The sequence below is a fragment of the Dipodomys ordii genome, unplaced genomic scaffold (genome assembly GCF_000151885.1).
Source record: "Dipodomys ordii isolate 6190 unplaced genomic scaffold, Dord_2.0 Scaffold212, whole genome shotgun sequence".
Lineage (NCBI taxonomy): Eukaryota > Metazoa > Chordata > Mammalia > Rodentia > Heteromyidae > Dipodomys > Dipodomys ordii.
Window position 1 is genome coordinate 1,581,393 of NW_012267428.1, and position 16,913 is coordinate 1,598,305.

Sequence of the window (16,913 nt, forward strand, 5' to 3'; positions counted from 1 at the left end):
AGTCAAAATTCAGGCATGTTAAATACAGCTACTTATAAAATTACCATAGTATTATTACGTATCTAAAATGTATATGACCATAGTTGAATTTCATATTCAGACTTGAGTTGTATTTCCATGATATCTCAATATACATTTGTATTTTATTAAGACTCCAAACTCAGTGGTGGGTTCAATTCCTTAGCACCACATAAGCAGAAAGAAAAAAGCCGGAAGTGGCCCTGTGGCTCAAGTGGTAGAGTGCTAGCCTTGAGCTGAAGAGCTGAGGGACAGTGCCCATGCCCAGAGTTCAGGTCCCACGGCCAGACCCCAAAAAAAAAAAAGAGTCTCTTGGACTTTCCTGCCCGGGCTGGCTTTGAACAGCAATCCTCAGATCTCAGCGTCCTAAGTAGCTAGGATTACAGGCATGAGCCACTGTCGCCCAGCTGGATGCTATTTTTTAAAATTAACACTTATTATGTGTGCAAGGTGTATTCTTATCATTCTTACCCCTCTATTATTTTATCTCATTCACTCTTAAAATAATTTTGACATGAAGTGAATAATACTAAATATGAATGAAGCTACCTGTAGCCTGTGGAGAAACAGGTGTACTTTTTTTTGACTGTTACATTCTTGTGGCAGACCAGACATGTCTGATTTTCCTCGGAATTGGCTGAGTTGAATTCAAGAAACTGTGGGTGTAAACATTTTACTGTGTTTCTTTTTGCTTTCTGCTATGTTTATATTTTTCTGAATTCCCATTTCCTTTCAGAATATTAGTAGTATAATGGGCATTGAATTGTCTTGCTTTTAATTTGTCTTGGTATGATACATTCCAGGAAGAGGCCACCGAGGAAAATAATGAAAAAGCTAAGACAAAGGCTGGTCATCCCACTGGAGTTATGTGGAAGTATGTTACAGTTAACACCTTATATAATTTTTTTATGATATATGAAGAAGTTATTGCTCCATTTCCCTCAGGAAAAGATGTAGTCCTATGATATGCTGAAATACAAATTATTTTTATTATGCAATTTTTACTCATGTAATTGAGATCTTTCTTCTTTGGTGTCTTTTTTTCCCTTGTAAAATTATCTTAATGTGGAACTCAGGCTATCCTCCAACTCTTTCCTCAGCCTCCAAGAGCTGGGATTATAGATCTGTGCCACTATATCTAATTTAGGCTTTTTTCTTTAAGCTCTTGACCTCCAGCTAGTAGATTAAGAATCTGTTCAAGGGTTGGGCTTTGTTTTGTTTATTTTAGTTTTATTTTCTTCCATTTAACTTGATGTACACTTGATGTGGTATGGTTCCTTTGGTATTTTCATCAGTAGTGTTAATATTTACCTAAATCTGAATTTTATTTATTTATTTTTTGGTTGGTCATGGGGCTTGAACTCTGGGCTTGGGCGCTATCTCTGCACTCTTCAGCTCAAGGCAAGTGCTCTACTTCTTGAGCCACAGCACCATTTCCAGTGTTCTGGTGGCTAATTGGGGATAAGAGTCTCATGGACCTTCCTGCCTGTGCTGGCTTTGAACTGTGATCCTTAGATCTCAGCCTCCTAGTAGCTAGGATTACAGGCATGAGCCACCAGCACCCGGCCTCAGTTTTTTTAATTTTATTTTTGTGTCTGTTCTGGAGCTTGATCCTCAGGGCCAGGACATTGTCCCTGAGCCTCTTTTGCTCAAGGCCAGTGCTCTACCACGTGAGCCATAGCTCTACTTCTGAAGCATTTTGGTAGATTATTGGTGATAAGAGTCTCAGGGACTTTCTTGCCTGAGCTGGCTTCAAACCACTATCCTCAGACTTAAGCCTCCTGAGTAGCTAGGATTATACATGTGAGCCACTAGTGCCTAGTTGATTTTGTTTTTCTTGCTACTAAACATACATAGAAACTAGAATACAATGCCAAATTAAGATTACTATTCAGCAAACAACTATTCAGCAGATTAAACAATGTGAATAACATTTACATGTGAGAGTTTAAATTGAGAAGTATTTTCTGTGAATGTGGAAGGAATGCTTCCATTAACTAACAAAGGAGAAAATCAGGGTACAGGATCATAGGATAGAGATGGCTTTTTTTCTTTTTCTTTCTTGGTAAAGGAAGAAGAAATAAGTGTACATAGCCTGGCATACGCCAGAAGGATTCAGATGGGAACTGTTGTCAGTGGTTGCCTTTGGGATTTCTATTCCAAGATTCAAGAGGGGTAGGAAAACCTCACTAGTGTGCCTAGTAATATAATTTGGTTTTTTTTCTTTTAATCTGGGCATCTTTTACTTTGCTCACAACAATTCTTTTGTTTGTTTGGTAGTTTAGTGCCATTCCTGGGGCTTGAACTCAGGACTTAGCCTTTTGCTAGTACTCTACAGCTTCACCTCCTGCCTTTTTTCCCCTTTTTATTAGTTAATAGGAGATAAAAATCTCAGAGACTTTTTTTTCTTCCCACTCTGGCTTTGCATCTTGATCCTCAGATCTCAGCCTCCTGAGTAGCTAGGATCATAGGGGTGAGCCATCATTGCCTAGCAATATTTCCATTTTTATTCTGCTTACACTCACTAACTGTAAAGTTCTGGGCAACTTAAAGTTTTGAGCTTCATTTTCTCCACTTTCAAGATGATAATAACAACAACGAAAGGTAAAACCCATCAACTGTTTATCACATTGCCTGGAATGTATTAAGCTGTAAGTAAATAATTGAAGTTACTACCAGTTTTCCTGATTAACATGTAATCTCTTTTGTCTAGACCAAAAAACAATGCTGAAAGAATCTTTGATCTAATGCCAGAGAAGAATGCACATTCTTACTGTACAATGATCCGAGGAATGGTTAAGGTAAATTTATCTTCATTTTTAAGTCCACTAACTTGATTTCTTAACCTCATCTTAAGTTTCCCTTACTGAAATGCTTAGGCCTAGAAATGGTGTTTTAAACTTAGAATTTTTAGGATTTGAATTCTGTGTACAGTATTATGAGATAATTGGGCTATGGAATTAAGTCTACAAAAACAATTTCTTCCAATAGCTGTAACAAGAGAACTTTTTGAAGCCTCTGTCAAGTAATCCAGGCTGGACTCAAATTTGACCCTACTGTCTTGGTCTTGTACACTCTTCCACCACCTTTACTTGTCACAACTGAAAATGGCTCCAGGCATTGCCCCTGCCCCCTGGGTAGAAAACCACTGGAATAAAAGATAAGCTTCATGAGAATGGGAGCCTAGTCTGTGTTATTCACTACCATATTCCCAACCCTGGAACAGTAAATATACAGGTACTTCTGTGATGAATAAATTTGGTGATGTTGTCCCTTTTTCCTCTAGCACCGAGCTTATGCACAGGCATTAAACTTGTACACTGAGTTATTGAACAACAGACTTCATGGTGAGTTTGGGAACTCCCCTATACCCTTCTTTATATTTATTTATTTTAATGTTTTTTTTTTTGTTTTTTGTTTTTGTTTTTGCTAGTCCTGGGGTTTGAACTCAGGGCCTGGGTGCTGTCCCTGACCATCTTTGTGTTCAAGGCTAGTGTTCTACTACTTGAACCGCAGCACTACTTCCGGCTTTTCCTGAGGAGTTTATTGAAGATAAAAGTCTGAAAGACTTTCCTTCCTGTGCTGGCTTCAAACTTAGATCCTCAGAATTCAGCTTCTGAGTATCCAGGATAATAGGCATGAGCCATTGGTACTCAGACCCTCTTTTTTTTTTTTCCTCCCAAGAACTTGTGCAAAGTTATTGGATCTTGGCTTTTGTCTTTGGCCCAAATTTTGACTTCTATAACATTGGTAGAGAGCCAGTTTTATGGACATGTGATTAGCCAAGGAATACATAGGTTTGACCATTTTATCTTCTCCTTGGCTGTTTAAAGGCACAATCTTCTATTGTTAAAGCAGCTTTCCTTTACAGCTGATGTATATACCTTCAATGCATTGATTGAAGCAAAAGTATTGATGAGTAATGAGAAGTTTGAGGAAAAATGGAATAACATATTGGTAAGTATAATCCTCAATTTGTCTTCTTCACTAGAGTTAAGGCATTAATTCTACTAAAAAGATTTAGGATGAATACAGCATTCATTTGAGCATATTTGGCAGTCAGTACTCTAATCAGTTACCTGTTTACTGCCTTTCCAACAATCCTGTAAGTTAGGTTGCTCTCTGACACACAAGAACCAGAAAGGATCAGACAGGTGGGTCTTATATCTAAGAGGTAGGATCTCAGTCTGCGGAAATGAGGATGGTTAAAGCAGTAGAGTGACTATAGGAGGAAGCTCAAGTTCTTAAGTTCAGTCCCTTATATACTCCCTCCTAAATAGAAAAGCATAAAAGGTAAGATTGTTGATCTTCTTCCTAATTAGCAACAAATTCTTAAATTGGGGATATAATTATTAACCTGCTTCAGATATTGCCAAAAAGTCAATTTTCAACTTTTATATAATTAGCAAATCATCCAAAAATAAAAAATGTCTTGCTTTGGATTCAACTAGGAACTGCTGAAACATATGATTGCACAGAAAGTAAAACCAACTCTTCAGACTTTTAATACCATTCTGAAATGTCTTCAGAGATTTCATGTACATGGAAAATTTCTAGCTTTACAAACCTTACGTGAAATGAAAGCCATCGGAATAGGTAAGTATACATGCTGACCAACCTGCTTCTGGGCAGAGGTTTCATGACCATGGACATAGTATGGTCTATAAAGATTTGGGGACTTATGGGGGTTCTGGAATCAATTCCCCACGGATACCAAAGGAAAACTATTGTGGGGATGCCTGTATCATCTTCATGTTCTTTATAACAATTTAGTGTTGTTTTAGTATTTTAGCTTTTACTTTAATAGATCTTAAGTTGAATGATTTTTTTGGGGGGGAGGGTCCGGTTGTGGGGCTTGAACTCTGGGCCTGGGCGTTGTCCCTCAGCTCTTCAGCCCAAGGCTAGCACTCTACCACTTGGGCCACAGCGCCACTTCCGGCTTTTTTCTTTTTGCTTATGTGGTGCTAGGAATCGAACCCAGGGCTTCATGCATGCAAGGTAAGCACTCTACCACTGAGCCACCTTCCCAGCCCCCCTTTTTTTGGGAAGGGGGTCCAGTCATGGGGCCTGAACTCTGGGCCTGGGCACTGTCCCTCAGCTCTTCAGCTCAAGGCTAGCGCTCTACCACTTGAGCCACAGCGCCACTTCCGGCTTTTTTCTTTTTGCTTATGTGGTGCTAGGAATCGAATCCAGGGCTTCATGCATGCAAGGCAAGCACTCTACCACTGAGCCACCTTCCCAGCCCAAATATGTTGTAGTATATTGTGTATATTTTAGTATTTACTTTATGACAGGTTGCTTGGTAATGGATTCTTTTCATTATGCATTACTATTCTCAGTGGAATATCAATAATAGCATTTCCTTAAATACCAGGGTTTGCTTAATTCTAGTATTTGCTTTAATACTAGTGCTTTGGTAAAATGTATTTTGTTTGCACAGCTGTGTTTTACTATATTCTTTATTTTTTCCTTTCACGTGGTAATTTGAGAACCTTCGCTTGCAACATACCACTATATTATTCAGGTGTTTTATCAACATGGTACGTATAATATTTCATTAAATTTATGTAGAAAATAGTCTCCTTTGGGTTTGTGCAAATAATTATTGAAATTTGCCTTCTCCACATACAAATTAATAGAAAATTAAACTGAGTGTAATGACACAGACCTGTAATCCCAGCATTCAGAAGGCCAGAGCAGGAGAATCAAAAAGTTACAGTTTAGTCTGGGCTATATAGCAAGATCCTGTAGGTAGGTAGGTAGGTAGGTGAGAAGGTAGGAATGGAGGGAGGGAGGGAAAGAACATTCTTATATACATCAATAATCAAACAATTTTTAAGTTAACATCTTCAGCCTGAGTAAAACATTATTCTTGAAGGTAGTAACTGTGATATAAAACTGGAGCTGGTGGGGAAGGGGCTTATAGAGTGTACCAGCATTCTTGGCATATAAAGAATAAACAAATGATATTTTACTCTGGGGTTCCTTTTGTTCTCTAGAACTGAGCTGTTCAGTACAATAGCCTTGTGTGGTTAGTGAAAATTAAAAAATTAAAAAAATGTGGCATTAAGCTGGGCACCAGTGGCTCATGCCCGTAATCCTAGCTACTCAGGAAGCTGAGATTTGAGAATTGTAGTTAAGAGCCAGCCCAGGCAGAAAAGTCCCTGAGACTCTTATCTCCAATTAACCACCAGAAAACTGGAAGTAGCACTATGGCTCAACTAGAAGTAGCACTATGGCTCAAGAAGTACAGCACTTGCCTTGAACCAAAGAGCTGAGGGGTAATGCCCAGGCCCAGAGTTCAAGCCCCACAGCTGACCAAAAAAAAAAAAAAGTGGCATTAGAGTTCAGAGGACATGTGTAGCAAATGCCTACCACAGCCGGGCACTGGTGGCTCATGCCTGTAATCCTAGCTACTCAGGAGGCTGAGATCTAAGGATCACATTTCAAAGCCAGCCTAGGCAGGAAAGTCCATGAGACCCTTATCTTCAATTAACCACCAGAAAACTGGAAGTGGCACTATAGCTTAAGTGGTAGAACATGAGACAAATCAAACTGAGAAACTTGGAACTGTGATGGAGAGAAAAAGTATATTTAGTTTACTTTCTCCGTATTTAACAAGAATATTGGTATGATTAGTGAAATTTATCACATGGTTATAGAATGATGTCTACAAATTATTGAAATATTGGCCAATGACTTAATATGCACTATCTTTGATGCTCAATTTATGACAGCCTTCTCAGAATACCTATAGAATTCTGGCAACCAGATACTGAAAATTACAGATTTTATCCACATTAAAAGAATGCAGTGCAACCAGTTGCCAGAAGCTCATTAACTTCTGTAATTCTAGTTACTTGGGAAGCTGGGAATAGGAGGTTCACAGTTCAAGGTCAGTTGGGCAGCAAAGTTTGAAAGACCCCCTTCTTAACCCATACCTGGGAGCAGTGGCAAGTACATGTTATCCTAATCTATTTAAAGGCCAAAATTTTGAGCGCTCGCCTTGAGGTAAAGTCTTAGGGCCAGCACCCAGGCCCAGAATCCAAGCCCCATGACTGACAAAAAAAAAAAAAAAATGCTTACTACTTGCAGTGATTGTAGATACATAGATAGAAATCTTTTTTGGATGGAACTATCCTATAGCTTATTGGACAGTATTAGTATAGAGGAATGTAAGCCCTATTCTGAAACCTTCTGGGAGGGTTTTGAGGCCTCCTTTGTCATCTGCTCCTAGGAGTTAGTCTCTATGGATGCTGTGTTCTCTTTGTAATGGATTTTGGAGCCAGGCTCCCCAGAGTTGAAATTCCAGCTCTAGCATTTATTTACCAGTTCTGTCAAGAAGGACTGGATACTTAACCTGCTACATAACACCACCAGGATATGATGATGTAACTTCATGTAGTGTCTTGTAACCATGCTTGGAAGGCACTAAAGAATCCTTGGGTTTTTACCTAATTGTCCCCTAAAGAAATGACCATTGAGTTTAGCAGTGATGGTTCTAGATATTTCTTCCAATGATAGACTTAGTAAAAATAAGGAGGAACCCAGTCTCTACCAAACTACACACACAACAAACACAATGTAGGTACTGCTTATTTTCATGCCACTTTTCTGAAAAGATTCAAGAAAAAAAGAGAAAAGTAACTGGAACACATAGAGACTTCTGATTCTTCCAGATTTTATACACTTGGAAGCTGAGAGGTAAAAAGTTTCGTGTTTTCCCCTTCTGAGCTCTATGCCAGGCATTAAGTTCAATATGGAGCAAGAAGATGGGAGTGCCACTGTCCTAGGCACTGTGAGTTTTGTTTTAATTTAGAAGAATGTGGACTTAAACCCATTTGTTTTGCTTGGCAGGAAACTCTTCCAGAGAACCATCCCTCATTATTTACAGTATAATGAAAGAACTAACGGGGAAGAAATTTTATCCAAAGGATCTAGATGATGGTATGTACAGAAACTGCTTATATTTTCCCCTTATAGGCATTTATTATTTACCCAAGCACCAGTCTAGCCTGTGTTGAGGGCAAGATTTTTAGCTTAGTAATATTTGGGGTGATTATTAGAGAATGGTAAAAACCCTATACTATATGCTTAATTTTATTTTATTTTGTTATAATATGATATACAGGGGGGGTTACAGTTACCTAAGAAGTAATGAGTACATTTCTTTTTTCTTTTTCTTTTTTTTGTCAGTTGTGGGGCTTGAACTCTGGGCCTAGGTGCTGTCCTCAGCTCTTCTGTTCAAGGCTAGTGCTCTACCACTTGAGCCACAGCACCACTTCTGGCTTTTTCTGTTTATGTGGCGCTGAGGAATCAAACCCAGGGCCTTATGCATGAGGGGCAAGCACTCTACCACTGAGCTACCTTCTCAACCCATGAGGACATTTCTTGTCGAACATTGTTACCTCCTTCCTCATCTTTCTCCCAGTTTCCCTCCCCCCTTATTGATATTTCTTTTTATTTCTTTAGCTTTGTCTTGCATATGAACTGTCTCTGTTTTGTTTTGTTTTTAGTGGTACTAGTGTTTGAATTCAGGCCTTGTGCTTGCTAGGCAGGCACTCTACCACTAACACTTATAGGCCTTTTTTGTGCTGGTTATTTTTTGAGGTAGGGGCTCGTCTAGTTAGTCTTGGACTGCAATCCTATTTGTTCTAACTTGTGTCACCAGAATGATGTGTATATGCCACAGTGCCTAGCAGTCGTCAAGGAATCATGAAGTTTATTCCTGGACTGGCCTCGAATCGCCAAATAATACCCTATTTGAGATCCTATACAGTAGCTTGACCTACTGTGCCACCTATTTGTTGGCAAAATTTTTATTTATATTTCTGATGTGAAAATACATTTCATCCATACCAACTAAAGCTCTTATGAACTTTGATTTTCAGATAAGTTTTTTCAGTCTGCCATGAATGTTGTAAGTACTAATTTTTGTTGTTTAACTTCATTATCTGTATTTTAAAGTTTACTTTCTTTAATTTTATCTGTAATTGGGGGCTGTGATTCTTTCATCTCCTCTTCTGTTCATGTTTTTGTTTCTATATTTGTTGATAATATATAGTTTTAGATCACATAACTCTACCCTTTGCTTATGATATACATTGCCTTTTTACCTTTTTTCTTGCAAGTTTTAGCAAGGATTTAGTAGGGAAGAATAGAAAGAGAAACATCGGCTTCACACACAGGAAATGGGAGTTATGTTGCCTTTTTCATTCCTCTAGACAGATAAGCTTTCCGAATATTTTGTATTTATCCCATTAACTTTTCAAATTGATAAACTTTTCTATCATGCTGATCATTAGAAAAATTTCACAGGATCTCTGCATGAGTACAGTACATCCTGGTTCCTAAGGAGAACTCACAATTTTGTGTATTTTCTTCACTAACATGCTCAGACACACCTCAGCAGTGGTGTATTTGTTGACAGCAGTCAGCATCTCATAAGAAGGAAGAGCCATAACTATATTGTGGATGGTTTCTGCTAATACAGTGATGCTGGTCTGAGCATTCCATGTCTTCTCTAGTATTTGTTTCTAAAGATTTAATTACTAAGTCAAAATAGCTTTGTAAATTTATAAAAGTTGAGTCTTCAACTCCTCTCTTGAATTCCTTTTATTTGCTATCAACCATTAAATTGAATAAGTATAAGTATTTACACAGGAAACTAACATTTTTCTTTATTAGTAAGTTACTACTTTGCTTGTAAGAATGTCAGTGTAATTCTACTTGCAAATTTTCAGTGCTCTTCTCTCCGAGATCTAGAACTTGCTTACCAGGTACATGACCTTTTAAATACGGGAGATAACCAGAAATTCATTGGAATTGATTTTCGTCGTAATTTCTATTAGTAAGTATATTGGAAATGTGTCCTTATTTCTTGTTTCGGTTAGTAGATTCCACAGATGGGAGGATTTTAGTGACTCTTCATAGCTCACTTCTGGTGTTATGTACCATAGTTGTACTTAATAGTACATACTAAATGAACACTTAGAAAACAAAGCAGTGGTAAAATTGCCAGATTTGGGAGTCTAGTTGTACAACTAGTACTTTGAGATTTTCCTTTGTAACATTTTAAATTCTTCAGACTTATTTTTAAATTGTAACAGGATGTGTTGGTCCATTAAGAATTTTTTCTCAGGCTGGGAAGGTGGCTCAGTGATAGAGTGCTTGCCTTGCATGCATGAGGCGCTGGGTTCGACTCCTCAGCACCACATACACAAAAAAAGCCCACGACTGGCAAAAAAAAAAAAGGCTTTTTTCTCAATCTCTTGGTTTTGGTTTTAAAGATCAAGATTCTGGAGTCTGTAGAGGCTCTGTCAATGGGTTTGCTGAAACATAAAATGAGGGAATGTGGCTTAGTGGTAGAGTGCTTGCCTAACATGCATGAAACCCTGGGTTCGATTCTTCACTACCACATACACAAAAAAAGCTGAAAGTAGTGCTGTGGCTCAAGTGATAGAGTGCTAACTTTGAGCAAAAGAAGCTCAGGGACCTTGCCTAGGCCGAGTTCAAGCCCCAGGACTAGTACCAAAACAAAACAAACAAAAAAACATGAAAGAGCCACCTGTTAATTAATTGTGAGAATGGTTTTCCATGTGTCCAACTCTTTGCTTTACATGTTTGTTTTGAGGGAAGGCAGCACCGAGGTTTGAAGTCAAGCCCTCATGCTTAGTAGATTGACACTCCAGCTGAGCCATGCCTTTAAGCTTTTTTTTTTTTCTGATTATTTTTAAGATAGGATCTTTCTTTTGTCCAGGTACTCAGCTGGACCATGACCCACCTATCTTAGCTTTATATGACAAGTTCCAACTTCCTTCTGTCAAGGTAGAATCCCAGGCATTCATCTGCCAGAGTTGGTCTGGAACCTAATCTAAATAGATTAGGATAACATGTATTTGCTACTGCTCCCAGGTATGGGTTAAGAAGGTGTCTCTCGGGGCTAGAAAGGTGGCTCAGTGGTAGAGTGCTTCCCTGGCTTACATGAGGCCCTGGGTTTGATTCCTCAGCACCACATAAGCAGAAAAAGCCGGAAGTGGTGCTGTGACTCACGTGGTAGAGAGCTAGTCTTGAGCTGAAGAGCTCAGGGACAGCGCCCAGGCCCAGAGTTCGGCCCCATGACCAACCAAAAAGAAGGGGGGGAGTCTCTCTAACTTGCTGCCCAACTGACCTTGAACTGTGAACCTCCTATTCCCAGCTTCCCAAGTAACTAGAATTACAGAAGTGAATGAGCTTCTGGCAACTGGATGCACTGCATTCTTTTAATGTGGATAAAATCTGTAATTTTTAGTATCTGGTTGCCAGAATTCTATAGGTATTCTGAGAAGGCTGTCATAAATTGAGCATCAAAGATAGTGCATATTAAGTCATTGGCCAATATTTCAATAATTTGTAGACATCATTCTATAACCATGTGATAAATTTCACTAATCATACCAATATTCTTGTTAGATACAGAGCTAGTAAACTAAATATACTTTTTCTCTCCATCACAGTTCCAAGTTTCTCAGTTTGATTTGTCTCATGGAACAAATTGATGTCACTTTGAAGTGGTATAAGAACCTGGTACCTTCAGTAAGCTGATTCATTATTTGTCATTTATCTTGATAACTAAATTTGTAATTATTGCTCCTGGTGAATATTTGGATTAATATTTGAATTTCACTCATCAGGTGTTCTTTCCGCACTCTCAAACAATGATAGATCTTCTTCAAGCATTGGATGTGGCCAATCAGTTAGAAATGATCCCTCAGATTTGGAGAGGTCAGTATCAGTTTTATGTTTAGTAAATTTCCATTGTGATTAATAACATTGGTAAAGGCCTAAATTTCCATTTTTAACTGAAAGGAACCCATTAGTTGAGGTGTACTTCGAAGCCATTACTCAAGTTGCACTTTAGATGAGTAAACAGTTGTTGAAAATGAGCTCTGGGGGCTGGGAATGTGTCTTAGTGGTAGAATGCTTGCCTTGCATACATAAAGCCATGGATTCAATTCCTCAGAACCACATGCACAGAAAAATCTGGAAGTGGCACTGTGACTCAAGTGGTAGAGTGCTGGTCTTGAGCAAAATAAGCTCAAGGGCACTGCCCAGGTCCTGAGTTCAAGCCCCAGGAGTGAGAAAAAAAAAAAAAGGTGTACAGTGAGGTTATAGTTGTATAAGTCACGTAAGGAGTACAGTTTTTTTTCTTGCTTTTTTTTTTTTTTTTTTGCCAGTTCTGGGGCTTGAACTCTGGGCTTGGGCACCATCCCTGAGCTTCTTTCAGTCAAGGCTAGCACTCTACCACTTGAGCCACAGCACTACTTCTGGCTTTTTCTGTGATTAATTGGAGATAAAAGTCTCATTGACTTTCTTGAGGATGGCTTTAAACTGCGATCCTCAGATCTCAGCCTTCTGAGCAGCTAGGATTACAAGTATGATTCATCAGCATACTAAGCAAGAGTACATTTCTTTTTGGACAGTGTCACCCCTTTCCTTATGCTCTCCCAGTTTTTCCCTCCCATCCCACTCACAAGTTGTACAGTTCATTTTCAACATAGTGTCCAGTGAGTACCACTGCTGCATTTGTCCACCCTTTATCCCTCCATTTCTGTGCCTCCTCTTACTTGTTTTTATTTTTCCCATTTTACATTTTGGTGATCAGTGTTGCTTCTCTTTGTCCTTAAGATAGTAAAGAATATGGACACACTTTTCGCAATGAACTAAGAGAGGAAATCCTGATGCTGATGGCAAGGGATAAGCATCCACCACAGGTAGGAGCTGTCTTCAAGTTATATTACCGTTATTAGATATGTATTAACCAATGTATCATTTGGTATTACGCCTATTTAAGGATTGTTCTCTTTATGATACATGGAAGCGTATGTTATTCTTAGAAAACAGCTTTTTCATTCCTGTCGTCCAAAACACATAGGAAAATAGTTGCCAATCCTGACAAATAAGAGCAACCTAGTTTTAAAAATTCCAGCTAAAAGAAAACTTGTAGTTGAAAGATATAAGTAATATAATTATTTATTTCAAGCCAAGCTTCTTTTTATTGAATTACTTGTAAATCCATGTAATATGTTGAGATGGTAAAATATATTGCTCAGGAATTTTAATGGTCTTTTGGTAGTTTCCTGAGCTTCAATTCTGGTGAGACCACTGGGCAGTTCTGACTCTTAGGTCCTCTCAGCTTCAGGTGGTATTTGCTGACTGTGCTGCTGATATCAAATCTACATATGAAAGCCAAGCAGCCAGACAGAGTGCTCTCACTTGGCCAGCCAACTCTCTCAACTGTATAGCTATCCTCTTCTTAAGAGCTGGGCGAACCCAGGAAGCCTGGTGAGTACAAAATGGCAAGTGTAAACCAGAAACATTTGTGTTTGGTTCTAAAACATTTACCCCAGTTCCTGGATAGAGGTCCTCTAGTTTGGCTGGATGATGACATAGTTTATCATGAGCCAACCTAGAATGTATACTAAGGTTTCATGGGAACTTGGAAAAAAACAGCTATAAAGCAAATTTATATGTATAATACATTTAAGCAGGGAGTACAGTTCAGATGAGCTGAAAGCTGAGAATTCTCTCTGAATTTGTGACTTTCCATTTTTTTTTTTTAAGTGATACTGGGGTTTGAACTCAGTGCCTTAAATATCCTGGGAAGGCATATTTACTATCTACTCCTTGAGCCATACCTCCAAAGCCCTCAATTTCTGACTTTTGTTTTCAGTGTCTCTGGGCAAATAAGTCACTTGGTAATCATTATTAGAATTGTACTAACCAGTGTTAGTGTTAGTACACTTGGGATCCAAGGCCAATTTAAGGATAATTGTGCTGGTTACACATGTCATTGTGTAGTGTTCTGCTGCCACATGTAACCTCACTTGTCTGCTTCTACAAATGAACAAAGTGATCAAAGAAACTTTGAAAAAGACTTTGGTCATTTATGTTATCGAAATACCATTTTCAAGTGTTTGACCTACACCTACCTAGCGTAAAATATGAGCCCTGAACTTAGACTTCTGGAAACATTTATGAAACATGGCTCTGGTAAGAATCCATTCTTGTGTTGCCATATTTTGGCTGTGCCTTTATCAAAAGCATATCATTCAGATTGTCAGTGTCCCTGATTTGGAAGCTTGTGCATATTCATTTGGAAAAATGAATAAGCAAAAATGACAACAAATTGATAGTTATAGGAAAGCCACACTTAGTTCTCTGCTATAATTTGTGTTAAACGTAAATGTGTATTTGAAGGGTAAGTTTGAGGATCTGTGCCTACCAGTTTCATGTGGCTTTTCACTGTCTCCAGGAAAAGATGCCTAACTCTTGCACATGACCTGCTAGCACCTGTGTTGCCAGCACTATGCTGGTTAGGTTGGGCGAGTTAGCAGTTACTTGCTGTGAACCAGGCTATGATGATTGGCGCAGGGGTACGGACCTCAGCTGAGTCATGGGAGCTGAGTGTATGTGTTTCACCATTGTCCTGCATGTGGCAGGTTGGTGGTGTGCACTTACATGAGAACGTTGCCTTAGTCTGAGCCTGTTCTTCACAACCCAGTTGACTGGCCTACGATGTTAGAAGAGGCAGGCTAAGCTAGAATGTAGGCTGTGTGACCTCTCTGGAGTGAATAGGTCATAACACCAGCCACTTCTCAGGTTTACTGTTAGCTTGTAATGTGTGGATATGTGTGGAAGTGGTGAGTGAGGACAGTGTGTTTAAGCACCTGAGCTAAAACTGATGTGCAGATAGGGCTGGGGATGAGAGGAGCCAACTGTTGTGTGTCTTCAGGAACTTAAGCATATAGTTAGGAAGAAAAGGACTGTCTGAAAATCTTGGGGAGAATAGCTTCATTTAAATACCTTCTATTTTTCTATTAGTAATCACCTTTTCCTATCTCCTCTTGCACAGGAAAATGCTGGGACTTTTCAGAAAGCATAATAAAATCCCTAGGTAAGATGAAAGTACCATGTTTTGCTTGGTTTAGGCTGGAATTAGCCATATGGTCTTTGACTTACTGTGGATTGGATTTGATCATTTACCTCAGCCACAACATCTAGCCACCCTTTAGTTAGCAATGTCCCACGATCCAAGGCATTCTGAGGCAAACAGCTTTTTTGTGCTCAGTGATTGGGGTTATATTGAGTTAGGTAGTCCTCAATGAAACTATATTGAGAGTTGGAAAGGGGCTCAGGGGTAGAGTGCTTGCCTAGCATGCATAAGGCTTTGGGTTCAATTCCTCAGCACCACATAAGCAGAAAAAGCCAGAAGTGGTGCTGTGCCTCAGGTGGTACAGCACTAGCCTTGAACTGAAGAGCTGAGGGACAGCGCCCAGGCCCAGAGTTCAGGCCCCACAACCAACAAAGAGAGGGAGGAAGGAAAGAAACTATATTAAATGCTCTATTGGCACTTTAAATTTAGACTTTATGTAACTTTGGAAGCTGCCAGGATTTTCTTAAATGAACTTACATTGGCTTTTGCTTATAAATCTATAATGAGGTACATGGGATCGAACTCAAGGCTTTGCACTCGCTAGGCAAGTGCAGATCCTCTTCTGTAATTTTGACCAGGCTAGCATTGAACCTTGATCTTCTTTGATCCTTCTCCACCTCCTGAGTAGCTAAAATTGCTAGCGTGTACCACAATGACTGGTTTACCTGAGTCTTTGATTAAAGGGTAGGACATTCTGTTTAGTCCTTTACACATTTTGCCTTGTTTACAGAAATGAGTTGCTGAATGAGTTTATGGACACTGCAAAAGTATCTGATAGTCCTGATCAGGCCATTGAAGTGGTGAAGCTGGCAAGTGCCTTCAGCTTGCCTGTTAGTAAGGCCCTCACCCAGAGAGTAATGATGGACTTTGCAATCAACCCAGAACAAAAGTAAGTGGAACTCGGGGCTGGGAAGGTGGCTCAGTGGTAGAATGCTTGCCTTGCATGCATGAGGCCCTGGGTTTGATTCCTCAGCACCATATAACAGAAAAAGCTGGAAGTGGGGCTGTGGCTCAAGTGGTAGAGTGCTAGCCTTGAGCTGAAGAGCTGAGGGTCAATGCCCAAGCCCAGAGGTTCAGGCCCCATGACCAGCAAAAAAAAAAAAAAAGTAAGTGGAACTTAAATCTTTACTGACAAGGAACAAACCATGTTTCACCTGTTTAGATGTTTATCGCTTTCTCCAGTATTTTGTTCTTCCAAGATGTAGAAATGACTATCGTTTGTTATACAGGTCAGGGAAGCCTTCCTTGTAGATTGGGGCTATTAGAACCTTTTTCTTTGTTCTTACAAATGAATGCTTCTACAAGATCTGTTTTTCTGATTTGGGTGAATGTCAGGCATTAAGCTCCCCAACTCTGATAGCTGCAGTGTAACCTGCAATGTCTTTTCCTTACAGGAAAGCCCTGTCCAACCTAACTGCATTGAACAGTGACAGTGATGGGGACAGCAGCAGTGACAGCGACAGTGACAGCGACATCAGTGAAAGCAAATAAAAATGAGGTGGCCTTGCTGTGACTGGAAATAACATGTAGATTTGGCCCGTTTATTACTGTGCAGTAGATAAAATTCTGACTGTAGATTAAGGTCATAAAATTTACTGAAAATCTACAGTGCTCAAAGTTTATCATTTAAGCAGCAACGCTGCTATCTTACACATATAGCACACCCTTGAGGGCCCATGGCTCTTGGTCATCACACCCTGCAACATTGCCATCATCAGCGTGTATAGCTTTTCTTAGCTTATGTGCTGGTCCTTCATGACAATGAGACAGGTTTTCGTGAAGTTATATCATAATTGCTGCTGGATCAATAATAACCCAGTTTTGATTGCATTTAGATACTTCATAATTGATTAAACCAGATTATAGTAATTTAGGCTCCAAAGCAGCAGAATGAAGACTGAGTAAATATAGTAATAATGTA

General features: G+C 39.3%; 1 protein-coding gene across 1 annotated transcript in view; it reads left to right on the plus strand.

Moving 5' to 3' along the window:
- Window positions 1-16,913, plus strand: part of Ptcd3 (pentatricopeptide repeat domain 3) — a 37,426-nt gene extending 20,513 nt beyond the window's left edge. The window contains exons 9-24 of the mRNA XM_013035451.1: window positions 822-892; window positions 2,732-2,819; window positions 3,305-3,365; window positions 3,890-3,975; window positions 4,470-4,614; window positions 5,508-5,558; window positions 7,876-7,965; window positions 8,910-8,938; window positions 9,762-9,868; window positions 11,514-11,592; window positions 11,691-11,781; window positions 12,685-12,770; window positions 13,193-13,341; window positions 14,912-14,953; window positions 15,723-15,881; window positions 16,387-16,913. Of these exons, the coding sequence (XP_012890905.1) occupies window positions 822-892; window positions 2,732-2,819; window positions 3,305-3,365; window positions 3,890-3,975; window positions 4,470-4,614; window positions 5,508-5,558; window positions 7,876-7,965; window positions 8,910-8,938; window positions 9,762-9,868; window positions 11,514-11,592; window positions 11,691-11,781; window positions 12,685-12,770; window positions 13,193-13,341; window positions 14,912-14,953; window positions 15,723-15,881; window positions 16,387-16,483 (1,431 nt within the window). The 3' untranslated portion in view covers window positions 16,484-16,913. The remainder of the gene's footprint in view (window positions 1-821; window positions 893-2,731; window positions 2,820-3,304; window positions 3,366-3,889; window positions 3,976-4,469; window positions 4,615-5,507; window positions 5,559-7,875; window positions 7,966-8,909; window positions 8,939-9,761; window positions 9,869-11,513; window positions 11,593-11,690; window positions 11,782-12,684; window positions 12,771-13,192; window positions 13,342-14,911; window positions 14,954-15,722; window positions 15,882-16,386) is intronic.